Raw genomic sequence first — 25,142 nt, 5'->3', positions numbered from 1 at the left:
TCCCTATGGAACTACTCTCCCTGTGGAACTACTCTCACCTGTGGAACTACTCTCCCTGTGGAACTACTCTCCCTGTGGAACTACTCTCACCAATGGAACTACTCTCACCAATGGAACTACTCTCACCAATGGAACTACTCTCCCTATGGAACTACTCTCACCAATGGAACTACTCTCACCAATGGAACTACTCTCCCTGTGGAACTACTCTCACCTATGGAACTACTTTCACCTATGGAACTACTCTCCCTGTGGAACTACTCTCCCTATGGAACTACTCTCCCTATGGAACTACTCTCACCAATGGAACTACTCTCACCAATGGAACCACTCTCCCTATGGAACTACTCTCCCTGTGGAACTACTCTCACCTATGGAACTACTCTCACCTATGGAACTACTCTCACCAATGGAACCACTCTCCCTATGGAACTACTCTCACCTATGGAACTACTCTCACCTATGGAACTACTCTCACCTATGGAACTACTCTCACCTATGGAACTACTCTCCCTGTGGAACTACTCTCCCTATGGAACTACTCTCCCTATGGAACTACTCTCACCAATGGAACTACTCTCACCAATGGAACTACTCTCACCAATGGAACCACTCTCCCTATGGAACTACTCTCACCTATGGAACTACTCTCACCTATGGAACTACTCTCACCTATGGAACTACTCTCACCTATGGAACTACTCTCACCTATGGAACTACTCTCCCTATGGAACTACTCTCCCTATGGAACTACTCTCCCAATGGAACTACTCTCACCAATGGAACTACTCTCCCTATGGAACTACTCTCCCCTATGGAACTACTCTCACCAATGGAACTACTTTCCATATGGAACTACTCTCACCAATGGAACTACTCTCCCCAATGGAACTACTCTCCCCTATGGAACTACCCTCCCTATGGAACTACCCTCCCTATGGAACTACTCTCCCTGTGGAACTACTCTCACCAATGGAACTACTCTCCCTGTGGAACTACTCTCCCCAATGGAACTACTCTCACCAATGGAACTACTCTCACCAATGGAACTACTCTCCCTATGGAACTACTCTCACCAATGGAACTACTCTCACCAATGGAACTACTCTCCCTATGGAACTACTCTCACCAATGGAACTACTCTCCCTGTGGAACTACTCTCACCAATGGAACTACTCTCACCTATGGAACTACTCTCCCTGTGGAACTACTCTCCCTGTGGAACTACTCTCCCTGTGGAACTACTCTCCCTATGGAACTACTCTCACCAATGGAACTACTCTCCCTATGGAACTACTCTCCCTGTGGAACTACTCTCACCAATGGAACTACTCTCACCAATGGAACTACTCTCACCAATGGAACTACTCTCCCTATGGAACTACTCTCCCTATGGAACTACTCTCACCAATGGAACTACTCTCACCAATGGAACTACTCTCACTATGGAACTACTCTCCCTATGGAACTACTCTCTCCAATGGAACTACTTTCCCAATAGAATATTTGTGCCTCTTGTATTACATAAGACAGAATTGCCGTATTAGAGACGTTTTTGGAGATGTTGCTTACCAGAGGGCAGAGGAGGGTTTGTCACATCTGATGATGTTGATTCAGTAGAGAAAGTGGTCACTGCTGAGGATTGTTTGGATAATGATTTTATAACACGGTGGAGGACATCTTGAGACAGACTCTGTTTCAGCCCTGCTAGGGCCTTGGTGCTGGCTAGCTTTCCAGAGTTAGGGTCAGGGGTTGTGATGGTTGGCTCTCCAGAGGTAGATCCAAGGGTGGTGATCGCTGGCTCCCCAGAGGTAGGGCCAGGGGTGGGGCTGTCTGGCTCCCCAGAGGTAGGGCCAGGGGTGGGGCTGGCTGGCTCCCCAGAAGTAGGGCCAGGGGTGGGGCTGGCTGGCTCCCCAGAGGTAGGCCCAGGGGTGGGGGTGGGGCTGGGGGTAGAGGTGGATGTTAGCAGGGCTGGGCCTGGAACTGTGGGAGGGCTCAGAGGAGTTTTGGAAGATTCCAGAGGTTTCTTTAGTTTTTTCTTCGGGGAGAAGAATTGTTCCTCCTCTGTAGATTCCAGCAGTCTTTTGCTGGGTTTCCTCAGCCGTTTGTTTTCAGAATGTGCTGTGGGAACAAATAATCAATCAACCAAATCAATCTCTAAAAATAAAAAGCTAACTGTTGACATAAAACACTGCTGGTACTGAAAGCCATGGCTTACCTGATGTGTCATCTTGCTTCTCCATCCCCAGGTTCAGATCATGGGACCTGATGCGGTCTGGTGTCCCTCCCTGGCCATCTCTGTAGATCCCATTCACCTCCACAGGCCCCTGCGGTGAGGCCACCCCACCCAGGTCCCCTGGATCCTTCCCTGGCTTCACCGGCCCCTGCTGCGCAAACGTCTGCCAGCGCTTCTTAGGGGCCACTTTGGTACCCGGGCACTTGTCGAGGTAGGATGAGGAGTCAGCAGCGGAGGGGACAGGAGGAAGAGGAGGGCCGAGGCCAGGCTCAGCCAGGTCAGCGTGCCCAGAGACAAACTCCCTCCCCCAGGCTAGGTCGGCCATCTCGGGAGAGAGACCAGCGATGGTGGCCCGGAGTTTGGCTGGAGGCCTCGGCTTCCTCCGCTGCTGCTTCTCTACCGCGTTCGCCACCATCTGAGCCAGCACCGTTTTCCCTTCAAGTTTGTACGTTTCGTTTTTTATGATGGGTTTATTTTTAGACTTGGGTTTGGCCGGTGTTCTCTTGGTTGTTGGCGAGCTCGCATGCTGGCCGTTTTGGATTTTGGTCCCCGTTGGTGTCCAGTCCCCGCCAGCAGCAGCGTTAAGGGGGTTGTCTGGTGGTTGGGCGGTGGGTATTACCATGGGTTCTTCCTTGATGAGGTCTGGCAAGGGAGGCATGGTCAAAGGCTTGCCCTCTTTCTCCCTGGTATCATGCATGTCCTTCAGGAGCATCAGGAACGTACTGAACTTGTAATTAGGCTCAGGTTTAAAGTTAGTGTTAGAGTCCCCAGAGTCTCTCTCCTCCTTCACTAAGGATTTGAATGACAGCTCCTTGATATCTTGGAAAGTGTCCATGGGAGAGAGAGAGGAGGTGGAGGAAGAACAGGAAGATATGTCTGAGACAATGTTCTCTTCCTTGACCTTAATAGAGGGTATGACAGGCTTACTGGACCCTGGAGTCACATCTTCAGAATTTTTCCATGATCCGTTGTGGAGGTGCTTCCAATCAGACTTGGGCAGATTTTTAGGAGAGCTGTGACTAGCAGAGGATCTGGCTTTGTCTGGTGAAGAATCCCTGCTAGTAGACGACTCTGTTCTGATCTGAACGTTATCGCTCACATCATCATCATCATCATCAGAAGAACGCACATTAAGCCTATCGTCTCTCAAGTTTTGGCTTGAGGCCAGCAGAGCCTCTTTGAGTTCCATCTCCTTCTCTGTTTTCAGGGCCCTGGTCATCAGACGTCTGCTGGCAGGGAGATGCAGAGACTGCTTATCATGATCATTTTTATTCGTCAGTTCAGAAGAGCTGCCCAACTTCTGTTTTGACTGTAAAACATTTGTAGTTCTGTAATTTAAAAGAGATTTGTTTGCTAAAATGCTTGGAGATGAGGATATAGGAACTATATGCCTAGGAACCACCATGACCACATGCCTGTCTTTGGTCTTTTCAGGAAGAGTAACCCGCTCCTTCTTGCCCCCTTTCTCTACCTCCTCTTGTGAGGGTTCAGACGGTTTCTCTGGGTCTTCTTTAGCAGGTTTCTCAGACCGTTTGGGACGCACAATGGTTGGTACAGAATCCAGGTCTGCGTATGGAGAGTCCTTGGGATTTTCTTCTTTCAGTGGATCAGCTGCGGCAGCTGGCATTTGGTTGGCCAAGTCTAGGATGCTTATTGACTCTGTGGGACTTGCAGCTATATGACCAAAGATCTCCGCCAAACCCTTCCTCTTCTTCTTCTTCTTCTGGCAGGGTTTCTTTTTGCTGCTACTGTCGTTCGCTACGGCCAGGTCGGCAGCAGGGGGATGTTTGTTTCTGTTGGGGGGAGGGCTGAGTGAGGGGGGTGCAGTGAGGTTAAAGGAGGAACAAGAGGGGGCCTCGGATGTTTTTTCATCAGGCAGTGGGGAGGACACCCGCTCTTCACCGTTAAAGGCCATGGAAGAAGAGACAACAGTATTCTTCAGCAGGTCAGGTAGGAGAAACTCAGCTTCCAGCACACTGACTTTCCACGACTCCAACAGACGCTTGGGTATCTACAGGGGAGAGATGACAAACATCTGGACAAAAGTGGCCAACTGTCAAAGATGTCCTTATTTCTAAACTATATGGAGTTGTTGTCTTTGTGGAATAGATAGTATGAGTTTAATCTTCCAGATATGTTTTGTGAGACACGCAATGAAACTATTCTGCACCTTTACAACGACAAAAGCGATTTGTGACTTTAAACATATCTCTACTAACAGCAACACACAATGTGAGCTAAATTAAAAGCAACAGGAGTTGACAGTTGTCTGTAGTCAGTTACTGTGTATTTGTAGTCCTTTTCCCTCTGTTTCCCTCTCCGTCTCAGCACAGGCAGGTCTGTGAACTGCTCTCCTCCTGTGAAGGGGTAGGTCACTTTCCCAGGTACCCAGGCATGGTCTGCCATCTCCGCCACAGTCTCCACGTAATACATACGACAAGGGCGACGACTGGGGACTGGAACAACAGAAAACACAAAGACAACTTGTTTTAACATTGATACAAAATGTTATAGGAGAAACTCAAAAGCGTTTAAATGCTTGTCATTACACAAAGACAAACTGAGCTGGTACATTGAGTTGAAGTAGTTTATAGATAACTGTCAGAGGATGCCCCCATACTATTTACCCTTATATACCACAAACTATGTCAACTTTGGAGTGATTGTGGACAACACATTTTAGATCCAGGTGGTTATTTCTTCTCTCTAGCTGTTATATCCCCCACAGAATCCAGAGGAGAGCTTCACTTCCTTCCCCCAAAGGAACCCAGAGGAGAGCTTCCCTTTCTTCCCCCAAGGAACCCAGAGGAGAGCTTCCCTTTCTTCCCCAAAGGAACCCAGAGGAGAGCTTCCCTTTCTTCCCCCAAGGAACCCATAGGAGAGCTTCACTTCCTTCCCCCACAGAACCCAGAGGAGAGCTTCCCTTTCTTCCCCAAAGGAACCCAGAGGAGAGCTTCCCTTTCTTCCCCAAAGGAACCCAGAGGAGAGCTTCCCTTTCTTCCCCAAAGGAACCCAGAGGAGAGCTTCCCTTTCTTCCCCAAAGGAACCCAGAGGAGAGCTTCCCTTTCTTCCCCAAAAGAACCCAGAGGAGAGCTTCCCTTTCTTCCCCAAAGGAACCCAGAGGATAGCTTCCCTTTCTTCCCCAAAAGAACCCAGAGGAGAGCTTCCCTTTCTTCCCCAAAGGTACCCAGAGGAGAGCTTCCCTTCCTTCCCACTATAATTAATGCTTCATGCCCTGACATAAGAATACACCCATCCTGTGATACGTTTAGATCCAAAACCAATAATACAACTTCCCACCTTTCATGCGTGTGTGTATCCCCTCCAGAGGATCTATGGTAACTCTACAGGGCCACCAGGGGCGGCGGTTGAACTTGGCCCAGACCAGATCTCCCTCCAAGTACTGCACTGCTGGGAGGGGCTTCTTCTTTGGGCTGTTGGACTGAACAAAAAAATTAACAAAAGGACTTTATTACAAATATAGGATCATCCCTTTGACAGTTCAAAACTCTAATGGTAAAAGGGATTTCTTGTATCTTACTTTATGTTATTCAAAAATAATTTTTTGCATCTCAAATTCAAATGTGAAAGAAATACTGTTATGAAATCAATATTATTTTGCTTAATATAAAACTAGCCTATATGGTTGATCAGCATATAGTGTTCGCAAAATCTAAATATCTTCTTGACAAATACTGTTCCAGGAGATTACACAGTATTTACAGAATTGGAGATAATGTCAGATAAGATCAGATATATTTTAGAGCTACCCAGGATGCATCTGCCCCAAGGGTTATTATTATTGTTATTGTTATTATTATGATTATCAGTAAGAGAGGGAACTCACATTAGAATTGGTTCCAACAGGTGAGATGAGACCATTGTCATGTGTGTCTCCTGTCATCGCACTGTCACTGTCACTGTCAGAGTCCTGGTCCATACTCCAGCCATCCCCCATGGACATGTCAGGCAGGGCACTGGGGCTCAGAGTAGGGTCCAGTTCAGATAGACTCTTAGACATCAGGTTGAGAACAGAGGGTTTGTATGTGCTGTTATGGCCTACCCCTGAACCAGAGGTGGTGTTAGAGTCTGTGACCGTTCTGTCTCTGGGGGACTTAGAAGAGTGTTGTTGAAAGGGTACCAAATCATCCTCCTCATCCTCCCTGTCCCCACTGTCAAACAAGGTGGACTCGAAATGCAGGTATCCATTGGGGATGGGAGAGCAGCGTTCCAAACTATCAGAACTAACAGGAGAGAAACCGTTCTGATCCTGCATGGAATCCTCGCAGGGTTCTGTCTCTTCGTTACCTGTAGAGGGGGGCAGTCGGACCAGGGGAGCCCCAAAACTTGAGCCTCCCACTGGGCTGTGAGAGTGCAAATGGTTCCTGGCATGGAGGTCCTTGGGCTGGGTCCCGGGTCCCAGATCAGACCCAGGTCTGTGTACCATAGTGGAGAGATCCTGGAGCCTCAGCAGAGGACTGTAGCAGTGGGGCCTCTCCCTCTCTGTCTGGTTATACCCGTAGCTAGGTGCCTGTTTGAGGGCAGAGGTTGACAGTTGCATGGCCGTCGAAGGTTGGTCTGTTGAGCCACGCTTGGCGCTGCTGTTGCACTGGTTTCTATACAAAGTGGTGGAAACTGAGAGGCGATTGGGGGGCCTCAGCTCTGGCTGGCCTGAGCTATAAGATGTGGCTGAAGCTGAGCCGCCCCGAACAGCCCGTCTGTATGAAGAATTCATGTTGTCATGGCTCCTTCCTGTCATTGTAAAAAAAAATGCAGGTTAGGGTGGTTGAGGTAAACCTTCTAGCAAACAACCAGGTTTTTCCTATCCAGCTTACAGTGTGGTCAATTCATATGGTTCAGACTCATGCACTGTTTGAAATAGCTACAATGTTACAAAACAATTGTTAAAAAACACAAGCATGTATATAAACCATAGTGTCTGTGTGTACTTAACAACTCCCATTCCACGCGACAATAACGTAAAGAAAGACTACCGCATAGCCTACACGTAATAATACGACATTTGCATGGCTTCCCCTCTGAAGGCCGTCCGTAGTGGCAGCAGAGAAGACAAAAAGATCAGGAAAACCCAGCGAGCGACCGGTGTGCTCTGCCCCGTTCACAATAAAATCATATCTACTCGTTCTGTTTTTTTTATATCAAAATAGAACGATCGCAAATACTGAAATGATAGATCTGTGCAACATTGATCGCGCTGCCAACCTGACTGTCTGTAGGGGAGTCAATACAGTCAAAGCCATCATACAGAATGGCTCACACAAGTAGCCTACACAGAGCCTATAAACCGACATAGGAAGCATCCATTCTAACTCACAAAAGGACGGTTCAAAACGTTTAAAAACATCGTCTGTTTTAAAAAACGCAATAATCTTACCATTTGGAGGTCGGTCACAATAACACCAACTGCGGGTCTTTCAGATTGGGGCATGAAGCGTGTGTTTTTTTCGATTTGTGAAAGCGGATCTGCACAATCCCAGCAGTAGCAGCAGCACTAGGCCAAGAAAGACCAACAGCTCTCATTCTCTCCCCTTCACCTCCTGTCCTATCTCACCAGCGGCGGCCTTTCCAAAACAGTCACCAATAGACCAAAGAAAAATGTAACCTTCCATTTTAGTGCATAAAAAGTCAGTGTAGCGTACACCACCTTAGTCCCTAGCAATTACACTATCATTTTTACTACATGGTTGTTTTGCGGGCTGTCGAAATGCCCCTCCAGTTATGTTACAACAAACCGTGCTAGACGGACTGGCTGTGTTGGCGAGCAGAGCTGAGCAACCAATCCGCACAGCCACCCAACCCCCCCGTCTGCGAATCCGCGGATCACAGTACATCGGGCCCGGGCACTCTCTCAACCTATCAGTCCTCAGTCACTAGAGAACACTGGTCTACAGTCACACTGACGAATCCAGATGTAGGCTACTATATCCCCTCGTGTGTTTTAGTCAACATACACGAAACCCTTGGCTAGATAAAGACTATTTAATATGGGGTTATGTGAGTGGAAGGTATGTCACATTGATAAACCATTGCGCCATTGGTTTCCTTATCCCAACAAAGGCGTAACTTGCTTCCTCCATTTTGGATAGCAGAGAGGTTGGAGAGAGTGATGATTCTGTGACCACAACGAACACGGATCAATAGTTCGAATGTGGTCGACTGGAAAACAGCGCAAGCGGATGCGGCCTAGTCAAAGTTTTAAAATAGACTATGCGCCATATTGCCTGACAGCAGAGAAAATAGGCCATGTCCGCAGCAATACACATGTCAATGGTGAGGGGCAAAGCCCTAACTAAAGTCGGACCCCTGGACACCATGTCAATGAGGTGCAATATAATATTGTTAATTCGGCTAAATGCTTATCGTTTTTTTCCGCGTATCCTGCAATAAGTTCGCATTAAGAAATAACAATGACAGCAGCCTTTAATAAAGAGAAGAATACGCCTTGCATAGTGGCCACACAAAAGGCTCGCCATACTTGCAGTCGTGCCCTACTGCCACTGTAATAAACTCGCTTCGCACAATACCCATCACTGGTACATCGAAATGACAGTTGTCAAATAGGCTACAGACATTATTTTATTGCCAAATCTAATTAATCATATTACCTGATAGGATATTTGCCTCGGCTGCTCTTCATTGATGACCAATCTGTAGTTTTGTAGCTTTATGAGGCCGTCACTCAGAACGTAGGGCGAAGAGAATTAACATTCAATGTCAAGAGGACAAAAATAAGATTTTTTTTCTCTCGAAGTGGCCCAATGTTTTTATGTTGAAATTATATTTAAAGTTGTTCTTTTTTTTCCTCATTCAATATTGGTTTCTCAGTTCTATGAGATTCACAACACAGGCCATATGTAATTCTAGGCCTATGTAAAACACGATACCCAGGTTTATGTACGTAAATCTTAGAAAAAAATGTTCTAGGATGCGAATATCAGGATTAAAACAGTATTTCTTATATTTATTTTAGAGTGGTTGGACATGCAATCAGTGTTTTATAAAGGTGGAGTCCACTGGCTCATAGGGGGACCTGGACCCCATGATATGATAAGATACAGATTTTTGTCTGCACTTTACAACAGGAAATGATCTACACTGTTGTTTATACACTACACTATTAAAATATTAGTGACAGTCAACACAATATCATTTAAGAATGACCATTTCACTTTAATTTTTGGTCATACATACAGAAGACTATCTTATCATTACACATAACCCACCATAAAGCATTTTCTCTGTTGGTTAAAATGATAGTTCCTACTCAACACCATTCTGGGTTTGCTTTAATCAATTGATAGTTAACTTGTGAGAACAAAGAATAATACAGTACATTGAGAAGACAAAACCATTAATATTCACAAAGAGTTAGAAATAACAATTCCTTTGTCGTCAAATAAGTATTATGAGAGGGTTTCAGATGCACTGTGTTCGTGTCAGTTTATTTTATTATCTTTATTTACCCAGGCAAGTCCATTAAGAACAAATTCTTATTTACAATGACGGCCTACCCCGGGCCAAAATCTCCACTAACTTGGACGACGCTGGGCCAATTGTGCACCACCCTATGGGACTCCCAATCACGGCCGGTTGTGATACAGCCCGGGATCGAACTCGGGTCTGAAGTGACGCCTCTAGCACTGCGGTGGAGTGCCTTAGACCGCTGTGCCACTCGGGAGGCCCAAAAGTTCAAGCACAATTTCAAAAAACATGTTATAACAATGTTATATTGCATGAAATCCTGTGTATAAATATGCTATGTATAAATACAAATAAAAAATATGTTATACCATACAACACAAAAAGACACAAACACTGCCACACGCACTCTGGGAGGTGCTTAAGATTCATGTTTTGCTAGTGTGTTTTGTGTTGTTTCCTACTAAGATTCATGTTTTGCTAGTGTGTTTTGTGTTGTTTCCTACTAAGATTCATGTTTTGCTAGTGTGTTTTGTGTTGTTTTCTACTCAGATGCATTTTCAATGTGGAAAACATCAGGAGGACAAGCAAACTACTAATGATAAAAGCACATTATATCAAGAGCATAAAATAAACAGATGAATGAAAGTCAGATATTTAAACATTTAAACAAAACATCAACCCTTCTCCAGACAGCGAGCATTTGACTAGATTATGACGAATAGTAGGCTATTTCTCATTCCTGTTTAGCTAAAGTATATTGATTGTATTTTTCATATGCTTTATCATGCAATTTCTGTAAAATAAGATAAACTTATTGAAAAAAAGAGAGCGATTTCAGTCTTTGGATAGGGACAGATTACATGGTGACAATATCAGCAGAGTGCAATGAAGAGAGGAGGAGCCATTCGTTAGTAACCAGTGCCAGACATATCCAAAAGTAAACCAATATTTTGGCTACATGAGTCCCTGCTCGTCAACACAAGCACTCAAATATGATTTCCAGGCAATAGATACGAGACGCAGGCATAACTACTCGTTAGGTTCCTCCACTTTGCCAGTAGGCTCACGCAAGCCTCGTTTCTGCATCAGGTTGTAAGGGAAAGGTGCCACTTCGAAGCTGGCATAGTCCAATTTCTTGGTACCATCACAGCTGGCATAGTCCAGTTTCTTGGCTCCGCCGACGCAGTTACTGAAGCCTAGTTTCTTGGTACCATCACAGCTCCCGTACTCCAGTTTCTTGAGCCGAGCCAGAGTTTTGATGCTACCAGGAGGCCTGCCAGGGCTAACCTTGTAGCCTGCCGCTTTGGTCGTACCCAGAGGCCTGCCGGGACTGGTCTTGAACCCAGCAGCTTTTGTGGTCCCCAACGGACGCCCAGTGCTTGTCCGGTAACCGGCTGACTTCGTGGTCCCCGAGGGTCTCCCTCTACGGCCGGACTTGACGACGCCTCCTTTCTTTTTCTTGGAGCTCTCTGTCCCAGTTGGAGCCTCACTGGGCCCTCGGATCCTCACTGTCTGAGGGTGGAACTCATTCTGGGTCTCTTGTTGCATTTGACAGGGCATGGGCTTGTGTAGGTTTGGGTGGGGCAGCTGTAGAGTAGGGGGTGGAGGTGAAGGGTAGAATTTGTTGGATTGCGAGCTACATAAGTCAAAGTGGCTGGTTGGGTGTTGACATTCCTCTGCAAGGCCACTCATGCAATAGTCATTGCTGCTGCCAGTGACTTGGTGCATCATTTTCTGTTGAGGGGTACAAATGAAAGGGAAGCAGGTTTAGAGTCATTGAATTGGTATGTGTGACACAAACTTACGAGCATGCACACACACACACACACACACACACACACACACAATAAGAACCTAAGTTGGTGATGCACATCACTATGTAATGCATATGTTATAAAGTATCTATTCTATGTGCAAACATCTTGTCCAACATTATTAATTAGAACAGGCTATTGTTGCAAAACCATATCGGCGGTGTTAATACAATACGCAACGTAGTGTCTCGCTATTATGCGTTTACAACCCAATAATACAACAGCCGTATAAATGGGGCAATGGGCGCTACTACAACGAAATACCACGAATAAAACTGCTGCATTTGCGAGAACATTTTGATAACATAAAAAAAACACAAACCTCATTTGTAGGCGGATCATAGCATGCAAAGGGTTAAATATGAAACCGATTTTCCATTCTTGACCTCCATAACATCCTAAAAACGCATGTATTCTACGCCTTTATATTCCATGGATATTAACTTGACCCTGGATGACATTATGCGCCGGGTATTTGATATTTATTTCTTCTTCTAAGGACAGAGGTTTTAAGTGAGAAAGGCAGCCATTTTCCTCTGGTTTCTTTCTTTTATAAAATAGGAGGGGCTCAAAGCGCAGGCGCGCCAGACTTTAAGGAAAACTAGCAGCCCTATAAAGACATTTACTATAATAAAAACATGGCATGTAATCCAGACATATTTCGATCAAGAATATTATGTATTTTATTTGTAATCTTTGTTTTGAAATTGTGGACATTGTGTCCAGGAAATGAGGTAACAGTTTTGAAACAATTTTATAAACGGTCGTCACTAGTGACAGCCAGTCATAAACCCCGCCTCTTTCCACGTCTCGTCTTAAAATGTGATTTTAAACCTTAACATTAAACCTAACATTAACCACACTGCTAACCTTATGCCTAACCGTAACCTTATATTAACATTTTACGATATAGGTAATTTTGACTTTGCGGCTGTGGTAACTAGTGGGAACCTTTATAAACAGAGGTTTATCAATACTGTACTTTCAGTAGCTGGTAGTATAACAATGACAAACATTAAGTACAGGATAAAAAACTAGCTTGATCTACTAAACCGTGTAATATAACTACATTTGACCTGACGTTAGTGGGAAAGCAATCTAATTGACAGAACTCACATCAGTTTTTGTGTACAGTTTCATACATATTCACATTTCAGTCTCATCGCTAGTTCTTCAGTCTGATTGTCAAACAGTAGTTTGCCTCTGTGAAACTGTAAACAAATATTTTCTATACACATTTATTTGACTGCATCTGCAAATCAACTAGACTCACTATTTACAAGGCTACAAATCAACTAGCCTCGCTCGAGACTACTAGCCTCGCAAAAGCTTAACGAAGCTACAAATCAACTAGCTTCGCCCTGGCTACAAATAAACACCAAAAAAACAGAGAAATCCAGTGTTTTTTATAATACATCATATTTAATATGAGCTACATGTTGTGTGTATGAACTGACATGTATGTGGAAGGAACTGATAGATACATTTAAAAACATGAACATGTAGTGTATGTCAATTGTAAAGTGTTTTGTCTGTAATGTATTATTGTTATGTGTCGGACCCCAGTAAGACTAGCTGTCACCATCAGCGTCGACTAATGAGGATCCTAACAAATCAAAACAAACATAACAGAAAGACTACATTTACTGCAATACTTTGTACTGTTAAGCTTGAAGCTGGGAAGCAATAATACACATAGGCAAGGCATTTCCCAGTAACATTGTTCCACTAGTCATTCATTCCCTATTGACTTCACAGGACTTAGGTCCAGTTGATTAAGCAAAACAATTAAAACAAAACAAAAATATCTCCAAATGGCACCCTATTCCCCCAGCCTGGTCTCGTAGCCCTTAATAGCGCTACATACTGTAGGGAGTATGGTGTAATTTGGGACACAACCTATGCCAATTATTAGGGCTCCCTAATGATCTGAATCTGTATCTTGGTAAACATGTCCACATACTTGTCCCTGACGCTGACTGTCATTCCACCCAAGATGGAGGGGGTCAGACTGGGTAGAGAGAGAACAGAGAAGACATTCAGACTTGAAGCAGCATGTACAAACCAGCTCATAATCACTATATTAATCACTATATTTCACAGACTTTATGGTGAGGATTTTAGTCAGGAGTAACAAGTAATGTAACCCCTAAAATGTAAACGTTTCTGATTCTGTAGGTGGACTGTGATTCCATTATTCTTTCATCCACAGGGGCTTGGTGTTATGTCAATTTAGTATTAGCTTTTCAGTAGCCTCCTCTGGGAGTTCCTAGTTCCTACCTTAGTCTCCAGCTTGAGCGTCTCTCCTTTAGCCAGGAAGCCATTCAGAGCAACTCTCAGGTCTTTGAGGTTAGCAGCATCCAGAGGCTGGGAAAGAGACACAGGATTAAGAAAAATGTCAAATACATGCAAATCATTCATCTGCAAATGATCAAGCCCTGTAAATATAAAACATGTAAATTACATTTGACTGAGAAACTAGGAGTAGAAACCCATTAAGTGTAGATGTGTTGGTTGTTACCAGTGTTGGGGAGTAGAAACCTATTAAGTGTAGATGTGTTGGTTGTTACCAGTGTTGGGGAGTAGAAACCCATTAAGTGTAGATGTGTTGGTTGTTACCAGTGTTGGGGAGTAGAAACCTATTAAGTGTAGATGTGTTGGTTGTTACCAGTGTTGGGGAGTAGAAACCCATTAAGTGTAGATGTGTTGGTAGTTACCAGTGTTGGGGAGTAGAAACCTATTAAGTGTAGATGTGTTGGTTGTTACCAGTGTTGGGGAGTAGAAACCCATTAAGTGTAGATGTGTTGGTTGTTACAAGTGTTGGGGAGTAGAAACCCATTAAGTGTAGATGTGTTGGTTGTTACCAGTGTTGGGGAGTAGAAACCCATTAAGTGTAGATGTGTTGGTTGTTACCAGTGTTGGGGAGTAGAAACCCATTAAGTGTAGATGTGTTGGTTGTTACCAGTGTTGGGGAGTAGAAACCCATTAAGTGTAGATGTGTTGGTTGTTACCAGTGTTGGGGAGTAGAAACCCATTAAGTGTAGATGTGTTGGTTGTTACCAGTGTTGGGGAGTAGAAATCCATTAAGTGTAGATGTGTTGGTAGTTACCAGTGTTGGGGAGTAGAAACCCATTAAGTGTAGATGTGTTGGTAGTTACCAGTGTTGGGGAGTAGAAACCCATTAAGTGTAGATGTGTTGGTAGTTACCAGTGTTGGGGAGTAGAAACCCATTAAGTGTAGATGTGTTGGTAGTTACCAGTGTTGGGGAGTAGAAACCCATTAAGTGTAGATGTGTTGGTAGTTACCAGTGTTGGGGAGTAGAAACCCATTAAGTGTAGATGTGTTGGTTGTTACCAGTGTTGGGGAGTAGAAACCCATTAAGTGTAGATGTGTTGGTAGTTACCAGTGTTGGGGAGTAGAAACCCATTAAGTGTAGATGTGTTGGTAGTTACCAGTGTTGGGGAGTAGTGAACTACAAATAGTTCAACGAGTAATTTCCTTACATTTTGCAGTATCTTGGTGGTAGTTTAACTAAATTCAAATATTGGTACTGTTTTCAGTAGTTCATATTTTGTTTGCCATGTAGTGGTGTTTTCGGCATCAGACCTTCCCCATTTTCACTTGAAACATAGTTTTTGTGTTTAATAGGCTGAATTACACTTTCTGTTTTAACATCTGACTTTTGAGTGATAATATCCTTGCAAATTGTAGTCAATTACATTTTAGATATGATAATTTTTCACGAAGTAGTTTGGATGTAGTGAAATACATTTTCAAAGTAACTTATAAACTATTTAATATGTATATATTAGTAAACTATATTTTTCTTATGGGTAACTTTAGTGTAACTTAGCTTATTCCAGCAGCTTAGTAAAGTACATTTTCATAGTAGCTTCCCTAACACTGGTTGCTACATTGTATCAAGCTTGATCATTAATTCAACTAGTTTTGTTACTGTTATGGTATCAGACAGGTCTGTCAAATCTAATGACTGGTCCAAACATAAGTCCTCGTGGACGCGAGCAGTACCGATTTCAAAGTGACGATGTAGCTAGGGTTTAGGTGAAGAGGTTCAGTTAACTATATGTTATTTTACAACAGAAAATAAACGTTAAATATTGAATGTCTTACCTGCTGTCCTCCTTGCCTCAAAGGTGCTGCCATTTTATCCTGGGTAGTGCTACCCGGGTACCGTGGGACGTCGCTACCCTACCCTAACCTTAACCCCTACTACAGTTCCCTAACCTTAACCATAACCTCAAATCTTACCTTAACCATTTTACATTTCAAATTCAATGGAGTAACCTCGGAGTTGGGACGTCTCAAAGAATCACGATTGCATGGATCATTTATCATACTGCTGACTAGGGTGAACCTCAATGCGCATGCGTGTGTCTTAAACATTAGGAGCCGCTTTAAATTCTGGATAGTTGCTTTTTGCATCCTGCCAGTCCGTTGTATTTATTCACTGTGAATTATTATTATATATATTTTTTATACCATTTATTTCAGCTTGATAACCTGCATATGCATTTGAATAGCAGTATACCTATTATCCACAATATTCATGGTATTTATTGTGATAGATTAATTATTTTAATAACGAGAACACATTGAAGTTCCCATTCGCAACCACACGGTGGGAGCAAAACCCAGATGAAGGGGACGGGTGAGGTACGTCGGCCAATGACGTAAACGCAGCAATATATACGGGGGGTTTCGTTTATCTGACTCGGGTTACCCCGGCGTGAGAAATTTGAATCGGGTGAAAAGTGATTGCATTTGTTTAGGAACCGGGCTGGCTCCCGAGCGTGAGCCAGGTGCCCAGCTCTGGCCGTCGGTGTTTTCGGCTCAAAACAAAAGTGACGTAATTAAACACGTGGTGGAGGGATGAGTTGGATTCTGTGTTTCCACATGCAAAAGTGATTAAGAAAAACGATTTATCTGCCTTCCCAATCCTAGTTTGAAAATTCAAACATTTATTTTATGGAAAAGAGATGTTACTGGGCGATGCACTATGCTGCCTTGTTGACAACCTGACAGAGAGACGCAGAGTAATGTTTGATTTGAGTATTGCGCTCCTCCCTCCCCGCTTTCGCCTGATGTCGTTCATCTCGGGCCAGTGTAATAAAACTCTCTCATTGATTGTTGCTCGGTGAAGAAGCAGGGTTGGGTCCTCGGAATTTCATACAGAGCCAGTTTTCTGCAACTGCGGCTGTACCTCGCATTTCTTTAGCTATTTCAGATAAACAGGATATCGAGGCGCATGCAGCGCTTATTTTTTAACGAGTAGCTAGCTAGCAAGGGGGGTTGAACCAATTTAAAGCAGGTGTCGGTGACCTAGCTAGCTCGTACATTCATTTTCGACGAAAGCAAAAAGAGTGCGAATGACGAGAACGCATTAACTAAACTAGTTTTCAATAGGTAACCTAACTAGGGAGTTTGCTCGCTGAAATATAACCAGACATGGACGACAAGTCATTCACTAAGGAATTGGATGGGTGGATTGAGCAACTCGGCGAATGCAAACAGCTCTCGGAAAATCAAGTCAAAGCCCTTTGCGAGAAGGTAATTTTAACCCGTTTAATTCGTATGATCTTACAAGCCCTTAGCCGGCAAATTAGCTTAGCTAATATTTGCTATGTTAAGCAACTCTCTTACATTGTTATTTGGTCCGAGCACGGTTAATTTCCCCACCGGCTATGGTTTGTTACTGCTAGTTAGTTAGTTACTAGTTCGTTACTAGTTAGTTAGTTACTAGCTACATTATTCTGAAAATGGCGGCGGAGTCTATAGCCATTGCATCCACTGTGGGGTTGGCTGACATGCGTTGACTGAATAGCGTTGATATTGTATTCTTTATATGAATTTGTTTGGAAATTTCAGTTTGTTCTTACGCTCCGTTCTGGCTTGTTGCAGTTGAATTTCCAATTGTGCCCCTTGGGTATCAACTACCGTATATAGTTAGAGCTTAAAAATATGCATGCATTTTATAAATAAAGTACTCAAACAAGAAATAACATACACAGACCCGAACTCCCGCTCTTCCCCTACTTCCCCCACCCTCTTGTTTAAATTCCTAACCCCAAACTCTTATGTCTCATTTCTTTCCCAGGCCAAAGAGATTCTGACGAAGGAGTCTAATGTGCAGGAGGTGAGATGTCCGGTCACCGTGTGCGGAGATGTCCACGGACAGTTCCATGACTTGGTGGAGCTGTTTAAAATCGGAGGGAAGTCTCCGGACACCAACTACCTCTTCATGGGAGACTATGTGGACAGGGGCTACTATTCTGTAGAGACAGTCAGCCTCCTAGTATCTCTCAAGGTAAACATAGACAAATGTTTTAGAGCAGGAAAGGGCAACTTTAATGGGGGTGGGCGGCCCCCCCATATAAATCTAAATGCATCATGAGGGGCTGCAGTGGAATTGCCTGACAACTCAAAGGGAGTTCATCTAATTTAAGTCATTTCATGCAGTTTTGCCATAGGGTGGACAGAAATGTTTGCAAAATATATTGGGGCCCCTGGTCTGTGTCCGGCCATGATTAATACAAGTTTAGATTGCTAACTTACCAATCTAAATATTTTTAGCTTGCGTGGACTAATTGAGTGACTGTTAGTGACACATAACGAGAGAAACTGCTGATGCACGACCACAATATTTATTGAAGCTTATCAATTCTAATTCTCAACGGTAAATTGAGACCCTGACTGAGTTCCTATTGATACACGGGCCCTACAAAATGCCCGTGGCCCGCCAGTTGCCCATTCCTGTTTTAGAGTGTATTCTATAATAGCTTCGGCTGATTCCTTTCTGATATTGCTTACGTTGGTGTATTTTACACAGGGAAAAACCGCAACCAGGTTAAAACTCAAACTGGTAGTGGAGGCCAGTAGGTCTACAGGGAGGACAGCCTACTGATATAACACAGGATAAGATTCACTGGCTGCTACTGTAAATGTCGTCATCAACCTTAAACCATGTCTGGTTGACGCGAGAACAGAAGGTGCAGTCACTGTGAATGTAATGTCTTGTTATGCGCATTTTGTCCTATCCAGAGATATTAATCATTCATTTTTCAGGTGAGGTACCGTGAGCGAATCACAATCCTTCGAGGGAACCACGAGAGCAGACAGATCACCCAGGTGTACGGCTTCTACGACGAGTGTTTAAGGAAATACGGAAACGCCAATGTCTGGAAGTACTTCACAGACTTATTTGACTATCTGCCCCTAACTGCACTGGTAGATAACCAGGTGAGATATTAGTTGTTACAGGTGCATTATGCAGAAATCACTCTGCCATTTCATGGTTGCAAAAAATTCTAACAGTTTACTTAATTTCAGTTTATGTAACAATTACCAGCAGTCATTGTGTAGAGAATCATCGTACCATCTAAACTACTGTGAAATATATTTTCCATAACCAAAATAGTTTTTTTAGCTGTTTGAAGCAAATCAAAACCGACAGTAAAAGGCACACAGATGAAACTTAAGACCGGGAAGCGTAGAAATAGTGCACACAGAACAGATCTACCACTTCTTAGGCTTTCTTTCAATGAGAAAGACAGCTCTATAACTCACACTTCTATGTGAATTTGGTCGCGTTGCCCCCCCCCCCCCAAAAAAAGTGACATATTTTAATGTATTACATATTTATTTATTAGTAGAAGCATTACATAAGTGTCTTTTGATTGGGTCCTTGAAGAGCGCTATATAAAACTCATGGACTATTAGGATCACTGTTCTGAAGGAGAGGAGATTCAGCAACATGGAGGACAATGGAATTCAATAAAACGCTTTTCTTTTCTTTATTTTTTACAAATGGAACCAACTATTTTTCGGATTTTGACCTTAGTCAAAAACCACGATGAAGGCTAAAAGCCGTAACGCATTGGTTCTACTTTTAGCAAAAATAGTTTTTGTTGAATTCTATTGTCGTCTGTGTTTTTGAATCTCCTCTCCTTCAGTTTGCTCCTCAATTCATGCTCCGTGGTTGGAAAGAGGTCTCTTCCTTGATCACTACTGTTATTACATAACCATGCAATTCAGCAGCAATGTACTGTACAATACAGATTGTAAAAATAGTTAGATTGTTAGATGGTATTTTAAGCCTTAATGATTTGATTCGTTCGAACACATTTAGAAATGTCCTAACTTGTTGTTCCTCTGCAGATCTTCTGTCTCCACGGTGGACTGTCCCCCTCTATAGACACACTGGAACACATCAGGGCGCTGGATCGCTTACAGGAAGTTCCTCATGAGGTCAGCTCACTTCCACGTTCCTAGAAACGATGTCCAATCTTCATATTACCATGCTAGTTAGAATACATGTCCAATATGTTGTTTCATAATATTGACTTACTTGACTTAAACACTTCTGTGTGACAGCTTTTTCCTCTAGCCAGGAGATCCCTGCTTTGTTCAGTTCATGTAGAGTGATGCGTTTCCAGTTGTTCGGCATCTTCATAATGTGGATATTGAACCACTGGAGTCTGTAAGCCCTGACATTGTATAGCAGATGTTTAATTTGTTCCATGGACTTCTGGCCAACCAGTCACTACTCATCTCACAGTTGTAATATGCGCTCAGCAAACACCTTAGATAAAATCATGTGGTGACTCTGTGTTGCAGCCTGACCTCACCAATATGGCCACCTTATTCACATCATGTGGTGTTCGCTGTATTGTTGACCTTACTAACATGGCCACCGTCTCCCTCCCCCAGGGTCCGATGTGTGACCTGCTGTGGTCAGACCCTGATGACCGTGGCGGCTGGGGCATCTCTCCCCGCGGTGCTGGCTACACCTTTGGACAGGACATCTCAGAGACTTTCAACCATGCTAACGGACTCACCCTGGTCTCCAGAGCTCACCAGCTGGTCATGGAGGTATGTTTTTACGTTCTGAAAATGTATCTATTGTTATACCAAAATGCAGACATTCTTTTGTATTTGCATGAATTCCTGTTTTTAGATTGTCTTGTTCCTAGATGTACCTCTGGTTTCCTGAGTGTTTGTTTTTGACAGGGTTATAACTGGTGCCATGATGTACCTCTGGTTTCCTGAGTGTTTGTTTTTGACAGGGTTATAACTGGTGCCATGATGTACCTCTGGTTTCCTGAGTGTTTGTTTTTGACAGGGTTATAACTGGTGCCATGATGTACCTCTGGTTTCCTGAGTGTTTGTTTTTGACAGGGTTATAACTGGTGCCATGATGTACCTCTGGTTTCCTGAGTGTTTGTTTTTGACAGGGTTATAACTGGTGCCATGATGTACCTCTGGTTTCCTGAGTGTTTGTTTTTGACAGGGTTATAACTGGTGCCATGATGTACCTCTGGTTTCCTGAGTGTTTGTTTTTGACAGGGTTATAACTGGTGCCATGATGTACCTCTGGTTTCCTGAGTGTTTGTTTTTGACAGGGTTATAACTGGTGCCATGATGTACCTCTGGTTTCCTGAGTGTTTGTTTTTGACAGGGTTATAACTGGTGCCATGATGTACCTCTGGTTTCCTGAGTGTTTGTTTTTGACAGGGTTATAACTGGTGCCATGATGTACCTCTGGTTTCCTGAGTGTTTGTTTTTGACAGGGTTATAACTGGTGCCATGATGTACCTCTGGTTTCCTGAGTGTTTGTTTTGACAGGGTTATAACTGGTGCCATGATGTACCTCTGGTTTCCTGAGTGTTTGTTTTTGACAGGGTTATAACTGGTGCCATGACCGTAACGTAGTGACTATCTTCAGTGCACCCAATTACTGCTATCGCTGTGGAAACCAGGCCGCCATCATGGAGCTGGATGACACACTCAAGTACTCCTTGTAAGTACTCACTTCAGAATAAAATTCCTGTTGACAATTCTTTACTTTAGCTTTATTGTTAAACTCCGTACATTGGAAATTGTTACGAGTAGATAAATGAGTTAGCAAGCTTCATTTTCTTATCTTGATTGATTAAATGAAGCGAACCCTCTATTAGATGGAACGTCGCTCCAAGGCCTCGTATCAGATGTGTGACTGTCTGTGTTTCTATTCCAGCCTTCAGTTCGACCCCGCCCCTCGCAGAGGTGAACCCCATGTGACCCGCCGCACTCCTGACTACTTCCTGTAAAAGATCCCAATGCCTGTGAAGTATTGCTCTAGATTCTTCTTCGTGAAGAAGTGGGAGAAGGGAGCATCGGTATAGAGTTGTGACAAAGTAAGCATCCATCAATCCATGGACCAAAATGTGTGCCATAATTTCACAAAATGCAAAATGGAAAAAAAAAAATCTGTCATCTTTAAAGAAGACCACACAACCGACACCCACCACAGTCCATGGAACCAGTTCCTTCTCTCTCTGTGCATGATGTTATATTTATCTCTGAAAATGATTCTTCATTGTAAAGATTACAGTGTACTATATAGTAATAGGGTGCCATTTTGGAAGCAGATAGTCTCATAGTACCTGCTGGTTTTGTCAGGAAAAAGATCTGCTTTGAATTAATTAATCTGCTGAGATTAAGGCTTAAATGTAACCCTTGTGGTAGGAACATAATTCTAGTATAGAAAGGTTTTGGTAAACCGAACTCAGCATGGCCTCAAACTGGAAGGTTGCAGTAAACAAACATGTTATGTTGTGAACATTTTTCTAACAGAAATTCAATGGCTTTTTTTTGTGTGTGAATTTTAAATAATTGTTTTCAGACTTGGTTGGGCGCTGGATGGAATTGAATTCTTCTTTCTCTTTGCACTTTTGTATTTAATGTTTTATCATGACACTGACAAACTACAGCATTCTGTTTTACGCTGCGTTCAGAAAGTATTCAGACCCCATGACTTTTTCCACATTTTGTTACATTACAGCCTTATTCTAAAATTTCTTCCTCATCAATCTACACACAATACCGCATAATGACATCACAATAACCCATAATGACATCACAATAACCCATAATGACATCACAATACCCCATAATGACATCACAATACCCCATAATGACATCACAATACCCCATAATGACATCACAATACCCCATAATGACATCACAATAACCCATAATGACATCACAATACCCCATAATGACATCACAATACCCCATAATGACATCACAATACCCCATAATGACATCACAATAACCCATAATGACATCACAATACCCCATAAAGACATCACAATACCCCATAATGACATCACAATACCCCATCATGACAAAGTGAAAAAATGTTTTTAGAAATGTTTGCAAATGTAAATAAAAGAAATACCTTACGTAAGTAGTCAAACCCTTTGCTATGAGGCTTGAAGTTGAGCTCAGGTGCATCCTGTTTTCATTGAACATCCTTGAGATGTTTCTAAAACTTGGAGTCAACCTGTGGTAAATTCAATTGATTGGACATGATTTGGAAAGGCACACACCTGTCTATGTAAGGTCCCACAGTTGACGTCAGAGCAAAAACCAAGCCATGAGGTCTAGAATTGTCCTAAAGCTCCAAGATAGGATTTTTATTTTACCTTTATTTAACTAGGCAAGTCCGTTAAGAACAAATTCTTATTTTCAATGACAGCCTAGGAACAGTGGGCTAACTGCCTGTTCAGGGGCAGAACGACATTTGTACCTTGTCAGCTTGAGGATATGAATTTGCAACCTTTTGGTTACTAGTCTCAACGATCTAACCACTAGGCGACCCTGCCGCCCCAGATTGTGTCGAGGCACAGAGCTGGGGAAAGGTACCAACAATTTCTGTTGCATTGAAGGTTCCCAAGAACACTGTGGCCTCCATCATTCTTAAATGGAAGAAGTTTGGAACCACCAAGAGACTCTTCCTAGAGCTGGCCGCCAATAGCAAAATGAGCAATCAGGGGAGAAGGGCCTTGATCCATCTGTGGAGATGGGAGAGCCTTCCAGAAGGACCACCATCTCTGCAGCAGTCCACCAATCAGACATTTATGGTAGTGTGGCCGGCTGGAAGCGATTTCTCAATAAATGGCACATGAATTTTCCAAATGCACCGAAAGGTCTCCTTAGACCATGAGAATCAAGATTCGCTGGTCTGATGAAACCAAGATTGAACTCTTTGGCCTGAATGCCAAGCGTCCCGTCTAGAGGAAATCAATTTTAAAATAAGGCTGTAAGGTAACAAAATGTGGGAAAAGTTAAGGGGTCTGAATACTTTCTGAATGCATTGTATATTTCACCCCCAGCAAATATCTTTTCTGTCACTCACCTGTCCATTAGTTGAGTAAAAACCTATTTCAGAGGAACACCTGTACAAAATGACATCCCTTGTTATAGATACCTTTCTGTTTTGCAGCCTCCGCTATATAATAAAGATTGAAGTTGTTCCTTTGTTGCTTTGTCCTGTATGGTTCTTAGGCGCTCTGCGTGGCACAGAGGCAAGTGTGACCTTTGACTTTCAGAATGACGTTGCCCCTTGATCAAATTTTATTTGTCACGTACACATGGTTAGCGGGTGTTAATGTGAGTGTAGTTAAATGCTTGGGGGGGGGGGGGCCTGAAAGATGCCTGAATTTCGAGTTGAGTTCCCAGTTGTCTTTAAACACTTAAGTTAGAAAACGGATATTCCCGAGTTCCCAGTTGTCCCAGGACAGACATATGCCTAGACACTAGAGCAGGGGTGTCAAACTCATTGTCTGTGATATTTTGTTTTTTTCCTTTCAATTAAGACCCAGACAACTAGGTAAGGGGAGTTCCTTACTAAACCCAGACAACTAGGTGAGGGGAGTTCCTTACTAAGACCCAGACAACCAGGTGAGGGGAGTTCCTTACTAAGACCCAGACAACTAGGTAAGGGGAGTTCCTTACTAAGACCCAGACAACTAGGTAAGGGGAGTTCCTTACTAAGACCCAGACAACCAGGTGAGGGGAGTTCCTTACTAAGACCCAGACAACTAGGTAAGGGGAGTTCCTTACTAAGACCCAGACAACTAGGTGAGGGGAGTTCCTTACTAAGATCCAGACAACTAGGTGAGGGGTGTTCCTTACTAAGACCCAGACAACTAGGTGAGGGGAGTTCCTTACTAAGACCCAGACAACTAGGTGAGGGGAGTTCCTTACTAAGACCCAGACAACTAGGTGAGGGGAGTTCCTTACTAAGACCCAGACAACTAGGTAAGGGGAGTTCCTTACTAAGACCCAGACAACTAGGTGAGGGGAGTTCCTTACTAAGACCCAGACAACTAGGTAAGGGGAGTTCCTTACTAAGACCCAGACAACTAGGTGAGGGGAGTTCCTTACTAAGACCCAGACAACTAGGTGAGGGGAGTTCCTTACTAAGACCCAGACAACTAGGTGAGGGGAGTTCCTTACTAAGACCCAGACAACTAGGTGAGGGGAGTTCCTTACTAAGACCCAGACAACTAGGTGAGGGGAGTTCCTTACTAAGACCCAGACAACTAGGTGAGGGGAGTTCCTTACTAAGACCCAGACAACTAGGTGAGGGGAGTTCCTTACTAAGACCCAGACAACTAGGTGAGGGGAGTTCCTTACTAAGACCCAGACAACTAGGTGAGGGGAGTTCCTTACTAAGACCCAGACAACCAGGTGAGGGGAGTTCCTTACTAAGACCCAGACAACTAGGTAAGGGGAGTTCCTTACTAAGACCCAGACAACTAGGTAAGGGGAGTTCCTTACTAAGACCCAGACAACTAGGTGAG

The 25,142-nt window shown here is 43.5% G+C and overlaps 3 protein-coding genes across 9 annotated transcripts in view; 1 reads left to right on the top strand and 2 right to left on the bottom strand.

Moving 5' to 3' along the window:
• LOC109878333 (histone-lysine N-methyltransferase, H3 lysine-36 and H4 lysine-20 specific) overlaps positions 1-8,309 on the bottom strand; it is a 73,086-nt gene extending 64,777 nt beyond the window's left edge. Inside the window, exons 1-6 of one of the 2 annotated variants that reach the window (XM_031797962.1) lie at positions 7,632-8,309; positions 6,084-6,988; positions 5,537-5,678; positions 4,520-4,692; positions 2,219-4,247; positions 1,573-2,121 (exon numbers count right to left, since the gene is read on the bottom strand). In XM_031797962.1, coding sequence (XP_031653822.1) covers positions 1,573-2,121; positions 2,219-4,247; positions 4,520-4,692; positions 5,537-5,678; positions 6,084-6,971 — 3,781 coding nt within the window. In that variant the 5' untranslated portion in view covers positions 6,972-6,988; positions 7,632-8,309. The remainder of the gene's footprint in view (positions 1-1,572; positions 2,122-2,218; positions 4,248-4,519; positions 4,693-5,536; positions 5,679-6,083; positions 6,989-7,631) is intronic. The other variant, XM_031797963.1, reaches the window with a different exon arrangement.
• An 882-nt stretch (positions 8,310-9,191) lies between these two features.
• LOC109878340 (UPF0461 protein C5orf24 homolog) lies at positions 9,192-15,886 on the bottom strand. 5 transcript variants are annotated; one of them, XM_020470598.2, is made up of 4 exons: positions 15,763-15,878; positions 13,774-13,860; positions 13,457-13,504; positions 9,192-11,413 (listed from the first exon to the last, which is right to left on the bottom strand). In XM_020470598.2, the coding sequence occupies exons 1-4, from the start codon at positions 15,847-15,849 to the stop codon at positions 10,709-10,711; spliced, it is 927 nt and encodes a 308-aa protein (XP_020326187.1). In that variant the 5' UTR covers positions 15,850-15,878; the 3' UTR covers positions 9,192-10,708. The 5 variants fall into 5 exon arrangements, with proteins under 5 accessions (XP_020326187.1, XP_020326191.1, XP_020326189.1 ...); XM_020470600.2 differs by having other exon boundaries at positions 9,404-11,413; positions 15,625-15,886; XM_020470601.2 differs by lacking the exon at positions 13,457-13,504 and having other exon boundaries at positions 9,404-11,413; positions 15,625-15,881.
• Positions 15,887-16,619: 733 nt separating this feature from the next.
• Positions 16,620-23,816, top strand: LOC109878339 (serine/threonine-protein phosphatase 2A catalytic subunit alpha isoform-like). 2 transcript variants are annotated; one of them, XM_020470595.2, is made up of 7 exons: positions 16,620-17,061; positions 17,609-17,818; positions 18,577-18,750; positions 19,669-19,758; positions 20,221-20,382; positions 21,192-21,310; positions 21,527-23,816. In XM_020470595.2, exons 1-7 carry the CDS (start codon positions 16,960-16,962, stop codon positions 21,597-21,599), a joined length of 930 nt encoding a protein of 309 aa, XP_020326184.1. In that variant the 5' UTR covers positions 16,620-16,959; the 3' UTR covers positions 21,600-23,816. The 2 variants fall into 2 exon arrangements, with proteins under 2 accessions (XP_020326184.1, XP_020326186.1); XM_020470597.2 differs by lacking the exons at positions 21,192-21,310; positions 21,527-23,816 and adding an exon at positions 20,521-21,167 and having other exon boundaries at positions 16,635-17,061.
• The last annotated feature ends 1,326 nt before the right edge of the window (positions 23,817-25,142 follow it).

Source organism: Oncorhynchus kisutch, linkage group LG19, assembly GCF_002021735.2.
Source record: "Oncorhynchus kisutch isolate 150728-3 linkage group LG19, Okis_V2, whole genome shotgun sequence".
NCBI classification, from domain to species: Eukaryota; Metazoa; Chordata; class Actinopteri; order Salmoniformes; family Salmonidae; genus Oncorhynchus; species Oncorhynchus kisutch.
This window is presented reverse-complemented; position numbering and strand designations above follow the sequence as displayed.